Source organism: Triticum aestivum, chromosome 5B (genome assembly GCF_018294505.1).
Source record: "Triticum aestivum cultivar Chinese Spring chromosome 5B, IWGSC CS RefSeq v2.1, whole genome shotgun sequence".
Taxonomy (NCBI): Eukaryota; Viridiplantae; Streptophyta; class Magnoliopsida; order Poales; family Poaceae; genus Triticum; species Triticum aestivum.
In genome coordinates, this window is record NC_057807.1 from 443,298,236 (window position 1) to 443,325,048 (window position 26,813).

Sequence of the window (26,813 nt, forward strand, 5' to 3'; positions counted from 1 at the left end):
ATGCTCACACCCAAAATAACAAGGCAACCATCACGGACTCATATTGGTTCACAGATCATTCATAGGGAGACAAAAGTGGTACGGTTACTTAAATGGCTCAAGTTAGTTCCAAATCGACTGCGGCCAGGCTGAACTAGGGTGTGTGGAATTTTCTATGCACACAAAATGCAGTACATTTTCAGTTCACTTATGCTTCAGTCCACCTTTCAGGCATTACTCGGCCGACAGCCCGGAAAAGCTAGCCGGTCATACCATGTACTCCCTCCATCCCATAATATAAGAAGTTTTTTGACACTACACGAATATCACAAAATGTTTTACATTGTGTGAAAAGAGCAATGCTTCGGTACACCCCCCCCTCACAAAACATATAAAAGGTAGTATGGACTTTTCACAAATTGTACTCACTTTTCTACGTATACGTTGTAGGTTCGTATAATACCCGGCGACTCAGCCCATTTAGCTATTTTAGTTTTAATCATCAAAAACGGATGTCATCGGCTGGATTCGAACTACAGCACTCACGCACTACATGTAACCACACAAACCATCTGGGCTAGCACATCTGATATGCTTACTAACCTTGTTTTCTTCTTCTTGTTCGAGAGACACAATGCCAAGAAAAAAAAAACACAGCACCTTCACTCTTTGGTTTATGTTTTTTTGCACGGTTTTTGTTACGGTTTCTAGTTTTCCTATTTTGTTCATAAAAGACTAATATTTGTTTTTTTAAAATTGTGCATAAATTTCAAAAAAAATGTTCATGCCTTTCAAACTTGCTCAGAATTTCAAAACACAAACAGTTTTTTTATAAAATAACAAAATTTTAAACATGTACATTTAAAAAAAACAGTAACGAATTTGGAATTCCAGAAGAATATGAAAAAAAATTGAATTCCGAAATTTTTTAATTTATGAGAAATAGAAACAATAAACAGAATAAACGAAAAGTCAAAGAAGACAAAAAATGAACAAGAGAGAATATAAAAAGAGAAAAAGAAAAAACACGGTTCACGACCTTCGAGAATGTCCCAAAGCCGGAAAAAAATGGCTGGGAAGCCAAGGTTCCCAAAACCGAGAAAACCTTTTGGCAAATTTCCTTAGTGAACTTTTTTTTGAAAATTTTCAGATCCATGAATATTTTGTAAAAAAATTGATGAACTTTTTTCAAATCTGTGAGCTCTTGGACCGGGCCCACACGCGCCCGACGAGAGCAATGTCGTCGCCTAGTTAGGCCAAGGCCTAAGCGTTCTATTTTCTTTTCTATCTTTTTCATTTCATTTCTTATTTTACTAATTCACTTTTCTCTCTTTTTAATACCAAAATACATGTTTTAACTAACTTTTTAAACTAATGGTTCCAAATTATTTTTTCTTTTTTTTATTAAATGCTTTTAAAAAATACTTACAGTTTTCAATTTTATCCCTTTGTATTTATTAGTTGGGGTCATTTTAAGGATGTCCAAAAAACACCATGTTTAACGGAGATTATTCGGTAAGGTCAGAATGGTTCTTCTGAGAGCACATTATTTTTCAATATCTTTGAAATGGCCCCAATTTCCCCAGCAAAAAAGAAGAAGTAATGGACCTAATTTTTCCCATGGCCTTTTATGAGCAATTCAGGGCACCATGCCAAGTTGATTTGGTTTTTGACAAGTTCTGCATTTTCTGGAGTTTTCTTAGTAAAAGAAGACCGATAAATGGTCGAACATGTCGCAACTTACATATGGTGTCGGAAATTGTTAAACCTAGCATGGTTGCCTACCATGGGCATGCCCATCCGGGTGCACCCTCCATTGAACATGGTCTAGTTTTGAAAAAAATTAAATGACCCAAACTTTTGCAGGCAGGGGGCATGCCCGTGGTAAGGATCCATGCCAGGTTTGAACGATTTCCGACAAAATATGCAAGTTGCGACACGTCCTATCATTTAGCTGCCTTTTTTAACCGAGACAAGTCCAGAAAAGATCAAATTTGTGGAAAACCAAAACAACTTGGCATGGTGCGTTTAATCGATCATATAAGATCATGAAAAGATTTAGGGTGAGTTAATGGATGCCGCAAAAGCATGCCCTCAAATGGACCCTTCTCGCTTACCTGAACACCCTCTGTTGAACATGATATATTTTTGGACATGCATGAAATGACCCCAACCTTTTCCAGTAGGCGGGCATGCCCATGGTAGGCATCCATGTCAGGTTTGAATGAATTTCCCACAATATATGCATGTTGTGTCACGTCCGGCCATTTATAAGCCAGTTTTCACCGAGAAAACTATAAAAAATGCAAGAATTATCGAAAACTTAAACAGCTTGACATGGTGCCTTGATTTAATCATAGAAGGAGGTGGGAAAAATTAGGCCATTTGAAGGATGTTGAGAAACAATGTACCCTCAGGTAGAATCTTCTAGCCAACCCGAACATCCTCCATTAAACATGGTCTACTTTTGGACATTCTAAAATGAACCCAACCTTTTCAACCTGGTGGGCATGACCATGGTAGTCATCCATGCCATGTTTGAACGATTTCTGACACAATATGCAAGTTGTGACACGTCCACCCATTTATCGGGCGTTTTTGACCGAGAAAACTCTGAAAAATGCAAAACTTGCGGAAAAGCAAAACAACTTGGCATGGTGCCTTGAATTGATCATACAAGGCATCAAAAAAATATGGGCCATTTCAAGCATGTCGGGAAACGACGTGCTCTTATATGGAGCCATCTCGCCTACTCGAACACCTCTGTTGATCATGGTCTAAGTTTTTCTTTTTCCATCTTTTGTAGTGCATCAAATATAACACTGAAAAAAGACTCTGGTTTTCCTTTTCAACCGGGCTGGTTTTTTCTTCGGTTTTTACATGGGTTTTTATATTATTTTGTTTTCCTTTTCTTTTATTGATTTTGAAAAAAGTTCATAAAAAATCAAAATAAGTTTATCGATTTTGAAGGAAAGTTCATTGATTTGGGAAAAAAATCACAAATTTGAAAAAAAAACATAGATTTAGAAACAAAGTTCGTCAATTTTATAAAAAAGTTCAACAATTTTCAAAAACAAATCGCCAATTTGCGAAATAGTTCATGAATTTGAGAAGAGACCTGATCAATTTTAGGGAAAAAAGTTCACTGATTTGGAAGAAAAATTCAAGAATTTGAAATTTTGTCGTCATTTTCGAAAAAAGAAATCACTAATTATAAAAACTTCACGCATTTAAGAAACAAAAAACAAAAAGAAAATACCAAACAGAAAATGTTCCGCTTTTCCAGTGTCCTATTTTAAGCATTCAAAAATATAAACAACATGGGACCTCCTGTTGCCGAGTTGGTTAGTGCGGGTGTGCTAATTCCTGGAGGACCTAGGTTCGAATCCTGCAGGACGCACAATTTTTTGCGGTTTCATAAAAAAAGAAGGCTGAATGGGCCAGCCCGCGGCAGGGTGTGCACGTCCGTTCTTGTACAGTGTATATGTGTTTGTCAAATAAATTATGACTATTCATGCCCTTATTTATGAAGATATTTATGAAGAGGTATCGGTTAATCTGAGTCGTCTTTGTATTTAGGGGGGTGTACCGAAGCAGAAGTGAAAAATCAAAGTTTGCTATGAACTAATGTAGGATATATTCTCCCTCATGAGCTTTTGTAACGATCTACGGCCAGGCTGAATGGGCCAGCCCGCGGCAGGGTGTGCACGTCCGTTCTTGTACAGTGTATATGTGTTTGTCAAATAAATTATGACTATTCATGCCCTTATTTATGAAGATATTTATGAAGAGGTATCGGTTAATCTGAGTCGTCTTTGTATTTAGGGGGGTGTATCGAAGCAGAAGTGAAAAATCAAAGTTTGCTATGAACTAATGTAGGATATATTCTCCCTCATGAGCTTTTGTAACGATCTACGGCCAGCCCGCGGCAGGGTGTGCACGTCTGTTCTTGTACAGTGTATATGTGTTTGTCAAATAAATTATGACTATCATGCCCTTATTTATGAAGAGGTATCGGTTAATCTGAGTCGTCTTTGTATTTAGGGGGGTGTACCGAAGTAGAAGTGAAAAATCAAAGTTTGCTATGAACTAATGTAGGATATATTCTCCCTCATGAGCTTTTGTAACGATCTACAAAAGGTTGCGTTGCGTTGGCATTCTAACAAAAACCATGGCTGCAGTACGTACCAAACTCTAGTAGTGCTCCATGGAATTTGTTAGAATAAATTTAAGGACTCCGTCGATCATTCGAGGACCAAGCAATCACATGAGATACAATACCGAGATTTGTTAACGAGGTTCACCGATATGACTACATCCCGGGGCCTGACTATGAGCGTCCTCCCCATGACACCGCTACAATACCACATCTGGTCGCCCTGGACGCCGGCACATGCCACCGGCTTTCCCTGTGTTCGTGTGCTATTATGCTATCATATCTAAACACAATACAAGTCAGAATTCAACTGTAACGTACATTGTATACAATATTCGACACAACTCTAACAAAATTCACAATCTGTCTGCCCTGCACCAACATTCGGGGGGCATGTAGTGCAGACAGCATGGGATCAAATTCAAACCAACCCAGCGGCAGCTGGAGAAATGCACAAGTCGCCAAGCCCCATTTCACCAACAAAATCACTGACTTGAGCAAATAAATAAATGGTGATTGATTCATCGTCACCTCGTTTTCACGAAATAGGGTTTCCCCCCGCTTTAGATTATAAAGCAAACACCACAACATCATCAGGCAACAACGGCCAACAGAAAGGTCCAGCCAAGAAAAACAAAAATAAGTACCACAGTGGCATCACAAACTAGAGTGCAACACAGTACGGAGCGCTGGGGGCACAGCCAAAACAACCCCAAAATATGGATCAAAGTCTAACTAACTAATCCAGCTCAGACGCAGACGCTCAATGTCGGTTCACCTCGTTTTTGCTACTCGTCGCCGTGCACAACCTCATACCCGGACGGCTTGGAAGTGCCAATGAAATGTTAGACTCGCAAGTGCCGAGCAGAACAGGAGGATCAGTGGCGGAGACAGAAAAATCGGACAAGGAGAACCGAGTATTGTTAAACCTTGTTGGGGCGGGCCAATCGATAAAAAAACACCATTTTAGCAACAACAATCACTGTAACTATCATACTAGGCATAAATCAGTGATGTTAGGGTGGGGGACGGGGGCAGAGTATAGCTGGCCAAATGGGCCGGGCTAACCAGGCCGGCCCGTGAGCACGCCGGCACGACACGGGCTAAACGGGCCGGGCCCGGCACGCGGCACGCCCTGGGCCGTGCTTGGGCTGCTAGCCCGAGCACACGGGCTGGCACGGCACGACCCGATTACGGTTTTTTATACATATCTATATGGCCGAACAGGTAAAAATAGGCAAAAAATGCCCAGTGTGTCAAATAGCAGACGAACTAGCGGGCCTGACATGCCGGTGGGCCGGTCCGATTAGTAGCTGGGCCGTGCCTGGGCTGCGACGTCCCGCCCGTGGGTCGTGCCGTCGCGGGTCGTGTCGTGCCAGGCATGTTTACCGCGAGCCGGGCCATGCCGGCCCGTTTGGCCAGGTATGGGGCAGAGCCCTGGCCGGCCCCTGTCTCCGCCGCTAGGAGGCATATAAAACTATAATATTTGGAGCAATTTTTCGAATTGTTGAGTCTTTGTTTGATCTCTAAGTAAGAATAACCTTGAGAGTCTCTGTAGTACCAGAAGAAAATCTACGAAATTGTGAGGGCTTAGAGATATTTATACAAAAATTGGTGAAGGAGTGGATTTTGGATAACTAGGCTTTGGATCTGTTCTTGAAATTCAAACAAAAATATTTGCTTGTGCCCCTCTTCATAGTACAATTGTTCTATACTGAATTCACTAAAGAGTTATAAAGTAGATACTAGGACGTCATTTTTAAACAGCACAGACGCAGACGCTCATATACATAATTAAACATGCACACTCATCTCTATGAACGCACGCACGCACACCCTCTCTCTATGGGCATCTTTGAGAGACTGGGGAAGCACATTGTCTTAAGATTGATGAAGTCGTCATAGACGTATTCGTAGTCAACAGGAAAGTGTCCTCCCACTGAACGCACATCGTCGGGAGGCCTGAAATAAATCCAGAAAATGCTAAGTACAGAACTTAAGCCATGATCAGCCGGGAATATCACTGTGCTCCTAACCATCCAACCACAGATTGGTTCACAAGTACTCCCTCCGTTCCAAAATAGATGACCCAACTTTATACTAACTTTAGTATAAAGTTGGGTCATCTATTTTGAAACGGAGGAAGTACATACTATGACCTTGATGAAGACAACTAGAAAAGTTGTTTATTTGTAGGGGTCACCAATCATATCCCACTAGTGACCAAACCTGATACACAATGAGATCACATCTTATATTTGAAAAAGTTCTATAAAACAACTACCGATCGGTAAAGACAATAGCAAGTCACGGAGCCGTCAGATGTAAACGGACATGCCACGTGGCATCTCTTTGTCGTGTAGTGCTCTTGGCGTCTGTGCCGTTTACCGGATGTGCCTTCTTCGCCGTGTCCTCTGAGGGAGTCCTGGACTAAAGGGTCCTCTAGCATCCGGTCTATTCGATATGGGTCGGACTGATGGACCGTCAAGATACAAGGAAGAGGCCACCTCTCGTGTCCGGTTAGAGCTCCCGTATGCGTGGATGGGAAGTTGAGGTGTTCGGATATACTATTTCCTTTCTGTTGAACCGACATTGTACAACCCTAGGCCCCTCTGGTATCTATATAAACCGAAGGGTTTAGACCGAAGGCAGGATCAGAATATTGATAGGCTAGCCAAGTTAGGGTTTAGCCATTACGATCTCGAGGTAGATCAACTCTTGTAACCCTATATCCATCGAATATAATCAAGCAGGAGCAGGGTTTTACCTCCATTAAGAGGGCTCGAACCTGGGTAAACACCGTGTCCCTTTGATTATTGTTAGCATCGATCGCAGACATACAGCTTGGGCCCCCTATCCGAGATCTGCCGGTTTTGACACCGACATCTTCCTCTCAGCAACATCACCTCGTTGTCATGAACCTGTGTTTGCCTAGTACTACTCTCAGCGTATATGTGTTTGCCGAGTGCCCGTGGTTTTGTTCTTGGCAAAGAGCCAGCCACTCGGCGTATAAAAAAATTCCAGTAGTGCGAGTGGAGCCCTCTCAATGATGTTTTGTCATAAATAGTCAAAACAAACTAGGGTTATATGGAATGCACTTTCAGTCATGGATATCTCAACTGACTCTGGATATCGTATTGTATGGAGAGGCTTGTTGTGATTGATATTAGCTTAATGTTAATATATAACTTCTCCGTAAAGAAATATTAGAACGTTTAAATTATTAAAATAGTGATCTAAACATTCTTATATTTTTTCATAGAGGAAGTACCTTATACCAAAAACTGAAGAACACTAGTTTCGGTTCACGAATGACCCCCTCTTCCTCTAGAACAAGATTCCACGAGCTAAAAAAATCGTACTAGTACTCTCCTGTCTGAAAATATAAACATTCATTTTTAGTCATTTTTACGACAAGTATTTCCGGACGGAAGGAATACATTTGTACAGACAAATTAAAGGATCATAGACGCGCCGGCACGGCACGGCACCCAGGTGTCAATACGCGTCGATTCTCTGGCCGGGGATAGATTCCGTCAACACTCCATGCAGTCATGCACGCATCTTGTTTCCTCTCCGTCTCATCCGAATATTCATTTAAGCAAGCGGAGGGAACCCCGGTAGAAGTTGACTGTATTTTAGCTGCAAAACGAACACTAGCTAGATCCTAACGAGGAAGAATAAACAACTGAACCTGTCACAAACCAGCGAATCTACCCCGAAACTTCCTGGCCGACCGGCAGTATCATCAATTCATCATCACCAACCCTGGAGGCAATATATATGCCTTCGACGAGTGGAGTCCTACACAAGAGGGTGCAGACTTAATGCATCTCAGCGCTATGGAGAAAACGCGTGGAGCCATCCTCCTCCTGCTACTCGTCGCCGATTTCGGCTTCGGCGCGGCCCAAAACGCCACCACCGGCGAAGCACATGGATTCCACGTCGGGGTGATCCTCGACCTGGGATCGCCGGTGGGCAAAGGGGCGCGGACCAGCGTTCTGCTGGCCGTCCAGGATTTCTACGCCGCCCACCAGAACTACAGCACAAAGCTCGTTCTCCACATCAGGGACTCCATGGGCAGTAATGTCCGGGCTGCATCAGCAGGTACGTATGTCTGCAGAGTGCCGCACTGTCAGGATTCAGGAAAAACAATGGCGGCGGTGTCTGCAGAGTGCCATCCTAAACTTTCACCTCGTCTCCACATCATAGGTGCACATAGGTAGTCAACAAAATGTCCAAAGCATGCAAACTCGAACAAACACGGTAAGAGTTTTAGAGCAGCCAATCTGACCCCTCAAATGCCCACCGGTCACGCCTTATATTTGATGTTATAGGTCTCTCGTATTTTATGATTTTATCCTTTAGATACATACAAACCATGCAAAATAAATCTACGTAATACGATGTGGATGGGCGCATAGGAGAGCTCCTCCTCCTCCTCCTCCTCATCATCATCCATATATGCGAGCATCTCGTCGACTTTCACGGTGTGCTCCGCCTCCTCCTTCTGCTGACGATGTCGTCTGGCCACCGCCTCTGACTCCGGCCGGAGGGAATCGAGGATCGTCTGCTGCTTCCTCTGCAGATCCGCATGCCAGCGTCCCCCACATCTTCCTCCGGCTCCTCCTCATCCATATACGCGAGCATCTCGTCGACTTCCGCGACGTGCTCCGCCTCCACCTCCTGCCGACGACGACATCTGGCCTCCGCCTCCGACTCCGGCCGGAGGGAATTGAGGATCGCCTGCTGCTCCTTCTGCAGATCCGCATCCCCAGCATCCCCCACATCTTCCTCCGGCTACTCCTCATCCATATAGAGAGCATCTCGTCGACTTCCATGGCGTGCTTCGCCTCCACCTCCTGTCGACGATGGCGTCTGGCCTCCGCCTCCGACCCCAGCCGGAGGGAATCGAGGATCGCCTGCTGCTCCATCTGCAGATCCGCATCCCCAGCGTCCCCTACATCTTCCTCCGGCTCCTCCTCATCCATATGCGCGAGCATCTCGTCGACTTCCGCGGCATGCTCCGCCTCCACCTCCCGCCGACGATGGCGTCTGGACACTGCCTCCGACTCCGGCCGGAGGGAATCGAGGATCGCCTGCTGCTCCGTCTGCAGATCCGCGTCCCTAGCGTCCCCCACATTCTCCTTCTGCTCGTCCTCCTCCGACTCCTCAATCTCATCCTCCCCCAAGTCCTCTTCTGGATCCACCATGTCTGAAGGTAGCCCCGCGGTGATCCGGGCTTCGCGCCTTGCCGGGATTTTACTCAAGGAGCTATAGCTGGTGCTGCAGCGTGGCGACGTGACTATTAGTGGTGACGGACGGCGAGTGGAAAGTAGCGCCGATGGGAGGGGGAAAATATGGACGGATAGGGTTTCATGCCGACGGTTGGCTTAAATAGCCGGGGTAGGCACTACGCGGCCCGCCGGAGTGGCGCCACGTGGCGCCATCGGTCCGACGGAGGAGACGAGCTTTGGACCACTGGGTCTCAAAATGTTTTCCTGTGGGACCCCATTGTTAGTCCGACATGGCGGATGCACCCAGGTGCCCCATATCCGCCCCAGATTTGGGCTAGATATGAGGGGTGCCGGTCAGCTCGGGCGTTTGAGGCCCATTTAAAGAGCCCGTCTAGGTATCCTTTTTGTGACCGGACGACCGGTCCGTTCGCCCGGGCGTTTAAAGCGGGTTTAGGGCATCCGCCTATAGATGCTCTTAGAATGCTAAAGATAAAAATAAATCATGCTTGGATGTATGCATCATGTTATGCAGAATCCTCTTTTTTTAGAAAGAAGGAAACCACGCCACTGGAAAACTCAACATGTCAAAACGCTACGTCGCGATCCACTAAGTTTTCAGTGGTGTACTATTTTTATGCATATAATTTATATTTTATTAGTTAAATTTAAGATAAAATTTGACCTAAAATGTGAAGGACGCTAATAAACCTGAATTCTATCCGTAAAAGAGTCATCTTCACTAACTTATTTATTTCAACATTCAAGCATGTCCATCTCATCGTACAATTATGAATGGAATAAGTTCCGTCTCAATATGCAATTATGCATGGAAAAGACACACCATAACATTGAACCATGCATGGGAAAGTGTTTTTCTTATTTAATTGTTCTACTTAAATAAATATTGTTACAAATATACATTATCGAACATAATTAGTCATATGTATTTTAAATTTCAGTTCTCATGTTATCAACCTAAACTTTCATTAACTGATTTCCGCAACAGGGTATTCTCTAGTTTAGTTAATTCCTGGCGCATACCATTATCATTGATTAATTTTAACAACCAGTTTGTCAAGAGACTGGCATATCCTATTGCAAGGTCTTGGATGTCATGCACCTTGATCTGTGGGCATGTTGACACTTCAGACATTGTTATTTCCTTTTAATTATCGCTTTTGCAGTAGATTCTTTTGAAATAGGCTCTCGCGTTCCTTTATGGATAAAGAACAAACCAAAATACGCGGTTGAATGACACAAGGTAGTGAGAAAGCCTCCGTACAAAGCAGATCTCAGGATAAACGTACAACACAAATGTACGTCATTGCGTTTAGCACATGCAGGCATGAATACAATGCCACGACATGTCCTGGGATATCTAAGCTCCACATCAACGCCCTCAAGAGAGGAAGCATCGACCACTGTCAAGTCTGAGGCATACAAGGGTCTTCATCTGGAACCCTGCACGGAGAGGAGAATCACAATGAGGTCCTCAAGAGGAGAGCGGCACCCGCGAGTGTCACCGCCATAGGTGCCAAAGCATGGAGCTTTCTTTCGACAGCTCACCCGTGCCACCACAAGGCACCCAGGACACCTGTGACGAGCATAGACCTCCAGGTCTAGATGTTGCGACTGCAGGACCAGAGAGCGAGCCCGAGACACCCGCCACTACACCCCTTGCCACCCACACGGCCAAGAGGCATAATCACCACCGTCGTGATGGCCACCGAAGAGCCATCCAAGGCCACTGCCCCCGTCATCCAAGACTTGAGATGCCACCCTACCATCCACATCCCAGTTCACCAACCATGGTAGGAAGAGCAATAGGCACCTTCTTGCACTCCTAGCCCGACATCAGCCACCAAGTCGGCGTCCATGCCTCAACGGTGAGAAGCGTCCCCACCCATTCCTGGTGAACCGGTGGGAGCACTCCTCGGTGACCGCTGAAGACTTCCACTGAGCAAGCCCTGGCCATAGCCTACTAGCCTTGGCCCAGGCGAGCTCGGAAGTGCCATGCCCATAGCCATTAGCACTGATCCAAAAGACTGCACATCGGAGCCAGGACGCCTCGTGTCACTCGAGTGAGCACGCATGCCGCAACGCTGGAGTAGCATGCCCAAGCATGCTGGGATGCAAAGTCACACCGCCACCACAAAACCCGCCCGCTGCCCAGTGTCGCTCGCCATGCCCAATCTCGTCGCCGCACACCCACCCGCATGTGCTTCGGGACGCCGATGTTCGTCATCAAGCACCCGACCAAATCTAGGTTGAATCCCGGCCACCACCATGCTACCCTATCGCACCGGCGGCAAGCTCTGCACCGCTATGAGAACTACCACTATGACGCCATAGAGAATCCCAGAGCAACACCCTAGTAGGGCCACCACCGCCACCACCCTCCCGCCCAAGCGAGGACATCATGCCAGATCTGACGCGACACCACCTCTCCATGCGACCGACCCGAGCAGCCTCCGCAGCCTCGACGTCATCATCACCGCTTGGGAGGGGGGAGCCCCGCCGCTGATGTGTGTTAGGCTTTCACCAGCAGTGCCTTTTGTTGATACTGAGGGGGAGGGGGATAGGGAGTGAAGGTGGCCGGGCTGGTGGCTCGCCAGCCGCTGCTTGCGAAAGCGATGGGACGAGAGGTTTTCTTGAAGTCCAATCGTCTTTCTTAAACTAGGCTTTCACCCCGCTTTATATATAAAGCAACATAACAAAGTACACGTCTGAATGATACAATATGGTGGGGAGGCTCCCTTACAAAGCAGAACACAAGATACAACATAAACCTAGAATGAATCTAACACCTCGCCACGGCCCGGCAGTAGACTCCTGAGCTCCACGACAACGCCCCCAAGAGGGTGACAACACAAAGCGTCGCCGTTTCCGAGTCCGATTAGACAGAGGTTTCCATCTGTTACCCTGACACAAGGGTGAGCCCCACAATGACGTCTTTAGGAAGCAAGCGACACCCACAGGCGCCACCATCGCCGGCGCCAAAAATGCGAGCTTTCACTCGGACACTCGCCGCCACCACCAAGAGAAATCCCAATCACCACCTCGAGGGTCAATCCATCCCCACCAGGTCTAGGCAAAGCCAAAGCCTCTCGACACTACACCCCTTGCCGGAAAGCCACCCATGAAGCCCGCCATCCGAGACCACCGCCCCTGTTGCAAAACACCATACACCGCCTACTTCTCAGCGCAACCAACCACGGTAGGACAAGCAGAGATAACCCTCTAGTCCTATCCTGGCATCAACCACCGAGTTTGGATGAGCGCCTCCACCATAGGAGGTACTCACGCTCGAGTCCCTAGCCAATCCCGGTGTACTGGGAAGGACCCGACTCCGTGACTCCCGATGGCCGCCGCCGAGCTCGTCCATCGCAAACTCGAACGACGCCATGTCTGTGGTAATTGACACCGATCCGAGCGACGACGCACCAATGCTACGAACACCACCACAATCCACAATGCCTGCGGGAGGAGCAACGGACCCTCCGCGGGCACCACCCAGACCGGCCTACCCCATCTACCCGGAGCAGAACCTCGGACCCAAAGCTGACCTGTTCGAGCACGAGCCTCGGATCATCGCCACCCCCGCCACTCGAGCAACCCGTGTGCTGCCGATTCAGACCTAGGAGAAGACATGGCACTACCACCAACCGCATGCACCCCGCCACCGACCACAAAACATCACCGCCAGGGCAGTCACGACAGCACCGACGACTTGTGCAACCACCTACAGCCACCCCGCTGGACCTCCATGCCACCACACGAACGGCGGGCCACCATCAACTTGTCACCAATGTCCACTTCAACAGGTCGTCGGCCGCTGCTTCCTGCTAGACCTGGCAGCTCCAAATCCAGCGAGGACTTCTCAAGACAGCCATGCGCCGAGATGCGCCACGACAGCAGCCGACGCCCTCCAGATGGGCGCGCGCAAGAGCCACTAGCGCCCATGTCCGCTATCGGCCACCTGCGCACCACTGCCCGACCATGGACCCAGGGCGACGAGGACGTCCGCGCGGGCGCCGCTACGCACCCAAGGCACCCTGTGCAGCCACCGCCACACCATCGCGCACCCGAGCCGTCGTCCCAGCTGCGCGCACAGCCGCCGCCGCAGCCCCCGCTGACGACCCCATGTGGGGAGGAGTAGGGTCCTTGCCGCCGCCGCCGCCCAGGCTTTGCTCGGCAGCGCCCTCCGGCAACGGCAAGGAAGGAGGGGATGAGGGAGGAGAGGGAGACCGCGAGAGCTAGGGTTCGCCCAGCCGCCTCCAGCGGGAGCGACGGGGGCCGAGGGGGAAGCCCTCTAGCAGAACAGTCAATATGGTTGAAGTTCAAGTCCAACCGTCTTTGACGGGAGTTTCTAGTCCTGAAATAATCTATGTCGTTCTAGAATTCCTTTCAGGGTCTGAAATGGAAGAACTTTAATATCAATAACTTCCACCGAATATGAACTTCTCCACCCTCCGGTAAAAGTTACTAGTGTTTATAGTACGCCTCTCAAAATAAATTTTTAACTTGCCCCTCCCATCTTTTTTGCTGAAGCTCATGAGGAATTAGATCCCCTTCGAGAATGTTTCTACCATTCATGATGCCATTTGGGTTGGCAGAACCACGTATTCAACAACCTGATTAATTGTATTTCTTTCCACCTTAGTGAATATACTCAGAAACTCATGTTTAATCCACACATCATCTTTACATTTTGGGAAAATTTAATCACCTCAAAGTTTAGATTATACAGTGGTAGGTTAATGGTATGAAATGCATGGAACAAATCCATCAAGTTTTCTTTGATTACCTCCCAAAATACCCGGTAAAACTCTACTGAAAACCATCCAGTCCAAGTGTTTTATTACGTTCCATCAGAGGGATGGCCTACCTAGTCACTCTGTGCGTTCGGTTTATTCGGTTTGCATAATTTGGTTTATACGGTTTTCCGGTTTGTATGGTATTAATACTTTGGTTTATACGGTATGATATTAAAATATGGTTCGGTTTTGGTATATACCAAATTATTTTGGTATATTCGATATATACCATAATAACCAAAGTTGTCGCGAATTTGAAAATGACATACTATATTTTACAAACTTATAAATTCAAACAAATACTTTTTAATACAAATGGTATATAACTTTATATAAGTATATATGCATGCCTCAATTCATGCCTTGAAAGGTTATGGACGACGTGGTTAGCATTTTTGCAAGAGAAAAATTACTACGCTACAAGAAAAAATGGATGTTCTTTGCAGGAAATTTTACTCTTATACAAGAAAAATGACTACTTGTATCGTTGCTTGCCTCAAGAAATATATATATATACACACACACACATTTCAGTTTATTTGGTTAACCATTCGGTTTTTCGGTGTATACCATAAAAACCGAAATTCAAAATTGTATGAAAAGTTCATACCATATCGAAACCAGAAACCATAAAACCCGTGAATTTGGTTCGGTTTAGTTTATTTTCGGTATGGTTTTTCGGTTCGGTTTTAAAATGCACAGAGTGACTACCTAGCATCCTTTCCATGAAAGGATCCGTGAGGATTTCCTTTTCCGCTGCTAAGGAATATTTTTGGACGATTATATCTGTCACATGTGTGGCACGGAGGAGGCGCACCACAGGTCTCTAAAGAAAAAGACAGATTGCCACGTCACCGCATGCATGCATGTGGGAATCTTTTTGGATTTCTCCGTTTTAAAATGTTTTATCTCTTAAATGAAAAATCCAATTAAAATCAGTTTTCACCATTAAATCCGTCGCGACGAGATCTTCAAAACTAGATCTCATATCAATATGTTTTGATGGCTTTTTGTGGTTAAAAGTTGTCAGGTCTATTGCATATAAATTGCCATGGTGTTTACATTGAAGTTGTCATGATATGTTTCAACTACCTTTTCTTCTATGTTTAAAGTAAATTTTGACATATTATAAAAAGCAAATTAAGAAACTAAATTTGTCATGGTGAATTACTAAACTTTGCCATGATCCATGAAATAATTTTGACATGGTCCGTAATTAAAAAGAGATCTGCCATCAATTACTTTAAAAGCGCATGATCAATGACTTAAATTTTCCATGAACCATAAAATAAAATTGCCATGGTGAATTACTTAAATTTGCCATGATACATGCACTAAAATTTGACATGGGCCATTCAAAAAATAATTTTCATGGTCAAAATACTAGAATTGCCATGCTCAAAATACTAAAATTGTCATGATCTATAAACTAAAATTGCCATATAAACTAAATTTGCCATGTTGAATTACTAAAAATGACATGATCCATGAATTAAATTTGTCATGGTTAATTACTAAAAAAATCCATGATCAAAAAATTGTCATAAAAAGTAGTTGAAATACAATGGTAGCTTTAAATCTAGAATTAAAAACTAGATCAAACATGTCATGACAACTTTAGTGTAAACACTATGGCAACTTTAGTGTAAATATCATTGCAACTTTTGGCTAAAAAAAGTCATCAAAACATATAAATATTGGATCTAATTTTGAAGATCTCGTCGAGACAGATCTAATGGTAAAAATGGATTTCTAATCATATTTTGTATTTAGGGGATAAAATGTTTTTAAGCCTGAAAACCAAAAAGATTTCTGCCAATGTCATCTGTTTTGACATGGCAAAATGAATGGTAAAAGAGGCATTTAGGACATGTTGCTTCGTGCCACACGTGTGGCACTTATCATTTAGGATATTTGTTCCCGAAAGTTCTGGACATGCAGACAAATAAACCCTTATAATAGTTTGGTGATGTCCCCTAAAAAAATAGTTTGGTGATGTGCTCTTTGGATTGAGCCACACCCACTACCGGTTCATCATCCCTCCCTAATTGGATATATGTTATTTTCGATGCTTCCCATTTGTTGGGAATACCTGAGTGACCTCAAACCAAACGCAAAATGCATGAATATCACAATGCAGAAAAAGGAGGTTATTTTAGTCGAAAACACATTCCTGTGTGACATATTAATTTCCCCAAATGAGCCCAATCAAGTAATTCCCTACTATAGTATGACCCGAAAACTGAAACTAAAACATGCACGTGAAGCTTTCCCTTCTCCCAGGCCATAAGCAAAAACTACAAAGTAGTCATTCTTAATGACCATTGAAACAAGTATTTAAAACCTCCACAAGTCAATGATAAATTCCATAGGAATTAGAAAAATACTACCTCCATAGCAAAACACTAGCCATTTTTCCCTTCCCAAATACATACATACACAGACCAAAATTATATTCAAATGGAATTCATATTTATATTCAAATGTGCTTCTTGTGATTGTAATTTTGTAAGTATGAAACTATCAATGGAATATCTTATAAGAAACTTATTGTCAAAGTTCAAAATCAGAAAGTCAAAATACATGGTACCCAACATACACAACAAGCTAGAAACAGTCGTCGGATGAGACATAACAATAGATACAAATTCTTTCTATCAATTTGTTGAGGCACCATCCTTGCATTTTCCTGAAAAGGATAACTGGGCACATTTTGCAACAGAACAAGTACATTGTACTGATAATATTGCTAAGAGTTAGAATACCTCAGAAATTCAACTCCGACATTTTTGAGTGGGTGGTTAATATTTCAAGCCCTGTATCTCATATTGTGAACGCAATCACTTTCTAAGTTGTACTTCATGGATGAGCGTTATACAATATAACATAGGAAGATCCTCTATCCATACAAAGACCAAAATGGTTTTTTATTTAGTTAGGATTTTGTTGTGGCAACATTGTGGACTCAATCGGCTTAATCTCTCCATAGCATTACATTGTTACCCTTACCATTTTAATACATGTGCAGGTATGTAACAAACAGCATATGCTCTGCCTTCTGTGTTTGCTAATTGTATTTCCTTGCACATGAGTGTTGTGTCAAATATTCTTCTTGTAGCGTCACTTGGTTCTTGTAGCATCAAATATTCTAGGGAGCACAAAGGAAAGGTTGTATTAGAGTATGGATTAATAAAACAAGAAGGCGAAGGCCCAAAACTATGTTTTTCTTAACCTTTTTTGAATCATGAAAGAACCAGTTATGATGTTGAGTGCTGCGGATTATTATTTTCAAAACTATTATTTGACAAGTATTTGTTTTCCTTTTGCCCTTCTGAAGCTATTGAATTATTGAAGGATTACAAAGTTCAAGCCATCATTGGTCCCCAGAAATCATCTGAAGCTGTGTTCATATCCAATCTTGGAAATGTAACCCAAGTCCCCATAGTATCGTTCACAGCAACAAGCCCCTCTCTCACTTCTGATAGTATGCCATATTTTTTACGAGCAACATTAAATGACTCAGCTCAGGTGAAGAGCATTGCCTCACTTGTACAAGCATATGGATGGAGAGAAGTGGTGGCAGTATACGAAGACACTGACTATGGAAGAGACATTCTACCATACCTCATTTATGTACTTCAAGAAATTGATGTCCGTGTTCCATATCGCAGTGTCATCCCTTTGGCAGCAACAAGTGAAACCATTCTACAAGAACTCAATGGATTGATTGCAAGGCAAACAAGGGTGTTTATTGTTCATATGTCATCCACTATGACTACCCTTCTTTTTATGAAGGCAAAAGAGTTAGGGATGATGAACAAAGGGTTTGTGTGGATCATCACAAATGGAGTGGCAAACATCATCGACTCACTCAATCCAAGTGTCCTTCAGGCAATGAATGGTGTGCTAGGAGTAAGGTATTATGTTCCTAGATCACAAGAACTTGATGACTTATCCATAAGGTGGAATAGAATGTACCAACAGGATAACCCAGATGCATCACCATTTAATAAACTAAACATTGTTGGTCTATGGGGCTATGATACGACATGGGTATTGGCACAGGCAGCAGAAAATGTTGGGATATCAAGTGCCAGAAATAAGCAACCATGGTACATTAAAAATTCTACATGTTTGGAATCCATGGATATTTCCATTAAGGGTCATAAACTATTAACATCAATTGTACAAAATAAGTTCAGAGGTTTAAGTGGTGACTTTGATCTTACAGACGGACGACAACTTAAAGTTTCTGTGTTCCAAATAATAAATGTGGTTGGGAGAGGTTGGAGAGAAATTGGGTTTTGGAATGTGAAAAGTGGACTTTCACGGGAGTTAAAGCAAGATTACTTCAAAAAGACAGGACCAGCTTCAATGCCTGATCTAAATCCTGTAATTTGGCCGGGAGAGTCGACCGAAAAACCAATGGGCTGGGAAATTCCTACAGATGGTAAGAAGCTTAGAGTAGGTGTGTACTCAAGCGAAAATCCGGAGTTTATAAAGACATACAAAGATCCTGTCACTAAGGCAACAACAGCAAGTGGCCTTTCAGTTGACATATTTGAGGAGGCAGTAAAGAGGCTACCTTTTCCAGTTTCATATGACTACATAGAATTTGACACAGGTGATACAGCAACTTCGGGGAGCTACAATGATTTTGTTTATCAAGTCTATCTTCAGGTAAGAAATACTTCATAAAAGGAAATTTCTCTGCCATGTGCAGAAACTAGAAATTGCTTACATTTCACTGTTAAGAAAAAACTCTAGTAGCTTAACATTTCACCATGTACTATGAATGCTATTCCTCATCTCCGTACAACGTTTTGTTCTGCTTTCAGACTGCAATTATTTCATTTCGTATACATTTAAAAAAAACACAAAATGATGCCAACCAGAGAAGATCTATTTTTTTCTCAAATCAAACCAAAAGGCTATTGCTTGCTGAAATATTTTTCTTTGATAACCAACTGAGCTTATATTGTTTAATAAATCTTATATGTATCTATGTTTTTTTCTCAAATAGATAGAGCTGACTAATGCCATTGCAGGAATACGACATAGCGGTTGCAGATACTACTATAAGATACAATAGAACATTGTATGTCGACTTCACTGTACCATACACAGAATCTGGAGTAGGGATGATTGTTCCGGTCAAGGAAAACTTGAATATGGACATGTGGCTTTTCTTGAGACCATTAAGCACTGCGATGTGGTTTGGTAGCATCATATTCTTTATGTACACAGGATTTGTTGTCTGGCTTCTAGAGTATCTAAAGGACAATGAACATGATCCCTTTTCACTCGAACAACTGGCGATTACAATATTCTCCATTTTTGAAGAGAGTTGAGTAAACATTCCAGTTTCTTAGATATTTGTAAATGTTGAGCGGCATTTCAGTTGCATAGACAGAGCATATGTTGCACTATATCAAAATAAGAAGAAGCATTGAAAGATTCATGTGTCAAAGATTACTACATTGATCTGACTAAGCATCTCTAGGCAGTAGAGTCTGTTGTAGTTTTTTTTTCTGCAAAAATTCCACAAAGAATAACTTGGATCTATCTAGTTAGTAATGCATAACAAACGCAGTATGAAGAATCAAAGGGAGGAAATGGACTAATCCCATTTTCTATCTTCTGCAAAAAAAAATAAGCAATGCGTCTGTTCTTAATTGCACTTCACTACAGAGAAAATCTATCTTGGCATCTGACGTTATCCTCTGTTTTAATCAGTTAAAAACTGATGGTATGATTTGCATTTATTATCATATAAAGAAATTGATATCCTGTGCCTGGTATTCTTCTATTCCCCGAGGGGCGTATCAATCGCGTGCATTGCAGAGCTTTGAAATTTCATTGGTGTCTTAATGAAATCTTGATCTTAATTTCTGCAGAGGAGGAGCTGAAACACTTTCTGGCTAGAATTGTTCTACGTGTATGGAGGGTTGTTCTTCTGGTACTTGCAGCAAGTTATACGGCAAGCTTTGCATCAATGCTTACTGTACAACAGCTTTCACCAACAGTGACTGATGTTCATGAACTACAGAAGAATGGAGAATACGTAGGGTTCCACCAAGGTTCCTTTGTAGAAGGCCTACTGTTGGGGATTGATTTTGATGCATCAAAGATCAGGGGCTATGCTACACCTGACGATTTCTATAGTGCTCTTTCCAATGGAAGCATTGCTGCACTTGTAGACGAAGTCCCATACATCAAACTTTTTCTCGCAAAGTACAACAAAGGTTACACGATGGTGGGGCCAATTTATAAGAGTGCAGGTTTTGCATTTGTAAGTTTTAACTAAACTCATTATTCTCTTGAAAAGTTTGCTAGTGATCCATGCAAATGATGTGCATATGTGTTTCCTTTAATTTTACGTACCATGACACCCTAAGATTGTAGTTCAAAAATTCAAACTTAAAATATATAAATATACGCTATGAAATGGCGTCCCGGTGGCATGATGCAATTTTATGACAAGAAATTTCTGCAACCTAGCTTCCGTAACAACGCTAGACAAGGAAATAAATAGCAAAATGAATAGAATACACTTTTAATAAATTTATCTACCATACACGACCACATATATACAAGAGGCTTGGAGAAACCATCACATAACAACATAGATCCACACATTTAGTGTCGAATCTTTAACATGAGCTAATATTTCCAATTAATCATATTGAGGCTCCGTTGCAATGGTTTATGATGAATAGCCTCTGATGGTTGGTTTACTTTTAGATATATAGGTGTGTGGCTATCTTTCTTTTTCTAAATCAAGTACATAGCATATTTGCATTTGAGAACATATGAGATCTCATGTGGAAGGCCAGCCATCGATAATACTTCATCTAACTCGAATTTGATTTACCAAACAGACCAATAGACTTTTGACAACCTTCTTATAACAACTTTAAAAATGACTACATACATCATAACGCTGCACAACCATCACAAACTAAGGCTGAAGTCTTTACTACTAGTTCTTCTGTGCTATTTAAGCAACTTTTGGCTTAATTCTCTGTAGGGTACCCTACTGCTAAATAATAAAAAATAATTCACATTGACCATACATATGCTATTATATATAAGGAAAATAATAATCTTTTTTCATGCTATTATAAGGTCAGATATTGTTAGTGGAACATTATGTGTTAGCACGTGCAGCTTATAACAATGGTCTCTCTGCCTATTAGGCGCTTCCCAAGAATTCTCCGCTACGTGCTGAATTATCGAGGGCAATACTCAACATAACAGGAGGAGAGACCATCATTCAATTTGAAAAGAAATGGATAGGTCAAAATAGCCATGAAAATGATGGCACACTTGATGGTTCAGGCGCTATCACTTTTGAAAGTTTTGGGGGATTATTCCTCCTAACTGGAATTGTGACAACATGTTCCCCTCTTGTAGCCGTGCTGATGAGGCGCTACAAAAAACAACAAGAAAATGCAGAGAACAAAGGAGATGGCCAGAATGAATCTGGACCTGGGCAGGAAAAGGAGAAGATGGAAGAGCAAGGAGATCAAAACAGCAATGGACAGGGACTTGAATTGATGAAGAGCCAAACAACATTGTCAATGAATGCATGCACACACCCAAGATAAGAAGACCTCATTACCAACTCGTTCGTGCGCAAATCATTCATAGGTTACTCAAGTTAAAACGAACAACTGCGGGGAAACCGACCAGCTAGGCTGGACTTGGGTTCGTATAATTTGCTATGCATGCAGAATCAAGTAAATTTGCTTCAGCCTTTCAGGCATCGCTCGGCCGACAGAGCAGCTGAAAAGGCTTAGGCTATGTTTGATAGTAAAGCATTGTACTATGTACAAATCAAAGTATCAAAAAACTACAATAATTTAGTCTGACAGTTATAAAATACCGTGGTCTTTGACAAACAACAGAGTATGGTGTGAGGGCCTTTATCCCTTGCAGGCGTTGCTGTGAATGAAATCAATTTAGTCGTAGGTGTTACTTTCATCTCTTTTGCAATGGTTGGTTAGTGGTTGTCTTTGTTCTATGCTCTGCATATAATAATCAAAAACGAATTCTTGTCTAAGCCACACTGGCTGCATCAGTCCCAGCACACGGATGGCTGTCTTAAGCCAGGCCATGGGGTCCCAGAAATCTCAGGATAACTAACATAGACTGTTGTTGCAAAATCACATTACAATCAAGTAACCTTGATACATTGATACCACCCTGTAAACAAACACTTGGCAGTATACCTATAACCGCGGAAGAACACATGGCTCTGTACTTACAAAGGGGCGAAACCCGACGGATGTTCTTTTTTCAAGTAGCATGGCATGGATCAGAGTTCCATTTCAGTGTGTGTACATGGCAGGGCAGGGCCAGGGATGGAGCAGTGACTACTACTAAAAGGTCCTAGAGTATTTCTTGATCTCGTACAGGATGGAGGATATGGAGACCAGGTCCTTGTTGAGGGCAGAGCCACCATTGACCCTCTTGACGCACTCGGTCAGCCTCGTGTAGTACAGGAGCAGCTGCGTGAGGGCCGCTTTCAGGATGTTAGAATAAACCCGAGGCACTTCGTCGATCATCCGAGGACCAAGCAATCACACGAGCACGACACCGAGATTTGTTAACGAGGTTCACCGATGTGGCTAATTCCCGGGGCCTGACTATGGGCGCTCCTCCCCATGACACCGTCACAATATCGCACACCGGCCACCCGGGCGCCGGCACACGCCGCCGGCTCCCCCTTGCGTGTCTGTGCTATTATGTTGGCATAGGTTACATCGTGTGTCTACCCTCACTATATATGAGAGGCCTAGGATACAAGTGTTCTACTAGGACACGACTCCATATCCTATCTAAACACAATACAACTACAAGTCCAACTGTAACCTACCTCGTACACTATATTCGACACAACTCCAACAAACTCCACCTTGACGAATATACTTCACCATCCTGGATTTGTCCATGCGTCAAACTTCCATGTACATTGAACTTGAGCTTATCCCATGAGTACCGCTGCTACTCCAAAGACTCCATGTGACTCCACCTGCAACTTGTAGTCCCTTCTTTTCTTGACCACAGTCAACACTCGAGCAAAATTAAGTTCCTTATTACTCTAGCTTGTGCTCCCAACTTCCAGAGTATCCGTTCAATGCCATCACACACCGATCACTGACCTGCATGAAAGTGAACAACTCATAATATTGGGTGTCACACATAAGAGTTACCTGAACTCAACATCACCACTCCTTTCTTGACTGTCTGTCTGAAACTTGAAGGAATTTCACCGTTGCTTGTAATCATCCCGAGTCAAATTCGCAGTTGTCTCACCACATGTATGACCACCAGAGCCCTGGCCCGTCTCCATGTCCCGTGCATACCGCACGCCTCGCCGCTATTACCGCGTCGAGCCTCCGTTGTCCCGGTCGAGTCTCAAGGGTCGTGAAACCACACCACTCAACCCCCACTGCAGAGTACCACCGATCATCACCGACCGATTATGAGTTTCACGCTTCCATCAGACCACTGGGCTCCAGTCCGAACTGCATGTCACTCGCTTTTCCCGCTGAATAGGCTTCGAGTCTTTGACGTCTTACGCCGTAGCCCCTCAATCAGCATTGAGTGAAGTCCTCCAGACTCCAGCTCCACCTTCAACATGACTCCATGGTAGATGATCAGTCCACCCTCACGCCCCGTCGACTTCAAGATCACATGCGTACGCCATCTTGAATCAACCCCACGCCATAGTCTTGTCGAAGCCGCACAAGCACTCGGGCCTGTGCCACGTGTTTCCACGCCCCAGAAGTCGGTCACCATAAGCATCACGCACCTATGGCATCGCTGATCCCACCACCGTCTTCTGTACCAACCGACATCCATGTCGATCCGTCAAACTGTCTTGTCTGACCCAGGCTCCCAGATCATCTTCCGTGAATTTCCATCCATCACATGATAATTCCATCTTAGCTAGCTTGGCTTCCTGCAACAACGCCTTCAAGCATCCCTGTTGTGCCAACAAATCTTTCACCCTTGTCTGCCATAACCCAAAGCTTCCAGTTCCGTTGAACTTTTCCACCTCAAACCTGGTACCCGATGGCGCCATGATTCTTTGTATGGCTGACCCTGCGAAAAATTATCTGACCTATCCCCGCGACGCCGAAGTACACTAGCAAAAACCCACGTGGTCTCGCCTCCGTGCACTAGTAGCAATCCGCCAAAAAAAATTGCTCTGATACCACTTGTTAGAATAAACCCGAGGCACTTCGTCGATCATCCGAGGACCAAGCAATCACACGAGCACGACACCGAGATTTGTTAACGAGGTTCACCGATATGGCTAATCCCCGGGGCCTGACTATGGGTGCTCCTCCCCATGACACCGTCACAATACCGCACACCGGCCACCCGGGCGCCGGCACACGCCGCCGGCTCCCCCTTGCGTGCCTGTGCTATTATGTTGGCATAGGTTACATCGTGTGTCTACCCTCGCTATATATGAGAGGCCTAGGATACAAGTATCCTACTAGGACACGACTCCATATCCTATCTAAACACAATACAACTACGAGTCCAACTGTAACCTACCTCGTACACTATATTCGACACAACTCCAACACAGGATCTCCATCCCGAAGTTGCTAAAGGATGTGACGACATCCTTGCGCATCCGCTCGATCGCGGCCTTCCGTCGGCTCGCGAAATCCTTCACTAACGGCTCCACGTCACCAATGCTGGCCCTTATCTGTGTTGGGCTAATAAGCCGTGGCGACGGGTCGGACGCGTCCGACACGTGTATGGGCGCGCGCTGGGTTCGTTGGACGCGTCGGGACCGCGGCGGGGTAGCGTGTGTATAAAGCCGCGTAGTGGACGTAGTAACAGCCTATGGAGTGAGCTCGAGTTCGTACTCGAGGGAAAACAAGCCGTCTGTGCGGCAGGCGTTCGTGCGCCGGAACTCCACCGTGTCCCCCTTCACCTCGTGTCTTCTTCTTCCTCGCTTCGGTTCGGCCTAGGGCGAAGTGAGAGAGAGAGAGAGCTAGGGTAGAGGGAGAGCTAGGGCAAGGTTTGCAACAACGGTCCGAACTCGAGGCGAAATCCTTCACCGACGGCTCACAAAATCACTTGTTTAAGGCTAGTCATAATGGAGTAACTTAGATTAGTAACATCCATATGTTTTTTTCGCGAATACGCAAAGCTTGCGTATCTTCCATTGATAGAAGGAGTTGAAATGAGAATACAGAGGGGGTACATCGGATGACACAACCAATAATGATGTGAACATGGTGCCCAAGCAGAGAGACATGTGATGCTCAGCCTAAACAGGAGCTACAACACAACACTAAACTACCCAGACCAACAAAAACAACCCAACACTCGGAATCTAGTACCAGACACGGCATAAGCCAGCAAGATGATGCCTTCATGAAGGGGAAAGATGCCGTGACGCCGCCGTTGTCCGATCCACGGAACTGGATCTGGGGTTTCCCCCGACGCTCGAAGAGGGGCTCGGAGAATAAGCCATGGCAGCGCCTCCAGGAATGGTACATACGGCACCCGCAGGTGTCGCCGCTGCCAGCATCAAGCAGGGATTTCGCCCTGGCCAATGTCCGAACAATCCCAAAGCTATCGCGACTAAATCCGAAGACAGGAACATGTCGTAAGCTGGAGTCGCCATCGCCCGAATGGGAGCTTTGCCACCGGAATCGCAAGCATTGGACCTGGCGGGGGTGGGGCGAGGCAAGGGGTGGCGGTCAAGGTCGGAGAGGCGACGACATGGTGAAGAGGAACCAACACACGGGATGCAACGGCAACCAGCATGTCGACGAGCCAGGATCCGGAGAACGCTGACCTGGATCGACGAAGCCGGAGCCGCCAAACCACCGACGAACCCAGGAAGCCGGAAAGAGCGCAACCTCCAGAGAACCGGGGCCAAAACCGCTACTGGAGGAACTCCAGCGAGCTGGACCTGGAAAATGCAAGTTCGAAGCCAACCGGGACCGCAACGGCAAGGGTGAATTCCACCATGTGCAGGCCGCCGCATCGAAGATGAGAAGAACCACACCACCCCGAGCAGAATGGCTGCAGCCCCCGGTGGATCCAGAACGGGGCCACCTGCAGCACCAACGACGGAGAATCCAACAGCGGTAGGCGCACCGCGCATGGCCATGACTGGTCCGTGTGCAGGCGGCAAAGAAGAGGGCGCCCACGCATGGCCAGCGCGCCATGCATGCACCCGCAGAATGTCGCGCCCCCCAGGCTAGATCCGTCGAGCACGCACTAGTAGACAGGAAGAGGATGCCGTCGAGGACGGTATAGCCAGTCGGAGAAGGGTGGCGCCGCCGCGGTACCGCGCTGCGCCGACTGGAGGCCAGGCCTCGCCTGACGACGCTGCAGGAGGTAGGAACGCCCCGCCGCCACCCTCCTTGGGCACGCACGGACTTCGTCGGTGTCCCCTCCGGCGGCGGTGAAGCTCAGGGGTGTGGATCTAGGGTGCAACCGGCGGCGCGGGGGAAGGAGGGTCTTCATTTATTACTTTGTAGACTCATTTTGTATTGGAAAGCGGTACGTAATGGTAACATATTATGTTACTTTATTTGCCTTCCTCGTTATTAACTATTCCCTCCGTTCCATATTACT

At 44.9% G+C, this 26,813-nt stretch overlaps 1 protein-coding gene across 1 annotated transcript; it reads left to right on the plus strand.

Moving 5' to 3' along the window:
- Positions 1 to 7,977: 7,977 nt before the first annotated feature.
- LOC123114854 (glutamate receptor 2.8-like) lies at positions 7,978 to 21,799 on the plus strand. Its single transcript, XM_044536242.1, has 5 exons — positions 7,978 to 8,242; positions 17,527 to 18,869; positions 19,238 to 19,535; positions 20,087 to 20,481; positions 21,389 to 21,799. The coding sequence occupies exons 1-5, from the start codon at positions 7,978 to 7,980 to the stop codon at positions 21,797 to 21,799; spliced, it is 2,712 nt and encodes a 903-aa protein (XP_044392177.1).
- Positions 21,800 to 26,813: the final 5,014 nt, after the last annotated feature.

Coding starts and splice junctions, on each gene's coding strand:
- LOC123114854 (XM_044536242.1), top strand. CDS start 7,978: ATGGAGAAAACGCGTGGAGCCATCCTCCTCCTGCTACTCGTCGCCGAT. Junction 18,870..19,237: donor TTTATCAAGTCTATCTTCAG/GTAAGAAATACT, acceptor ATGCCATTGCAG/GAATACGACATAGCGGTTGC. Junction 19,536..20,086: donor ATTCTCCATTTTTGAAGAGA/GTTGAGTAAACA, acceptor TAATTTCTGCAG/AGGAGGAGCTGAAACACTTT.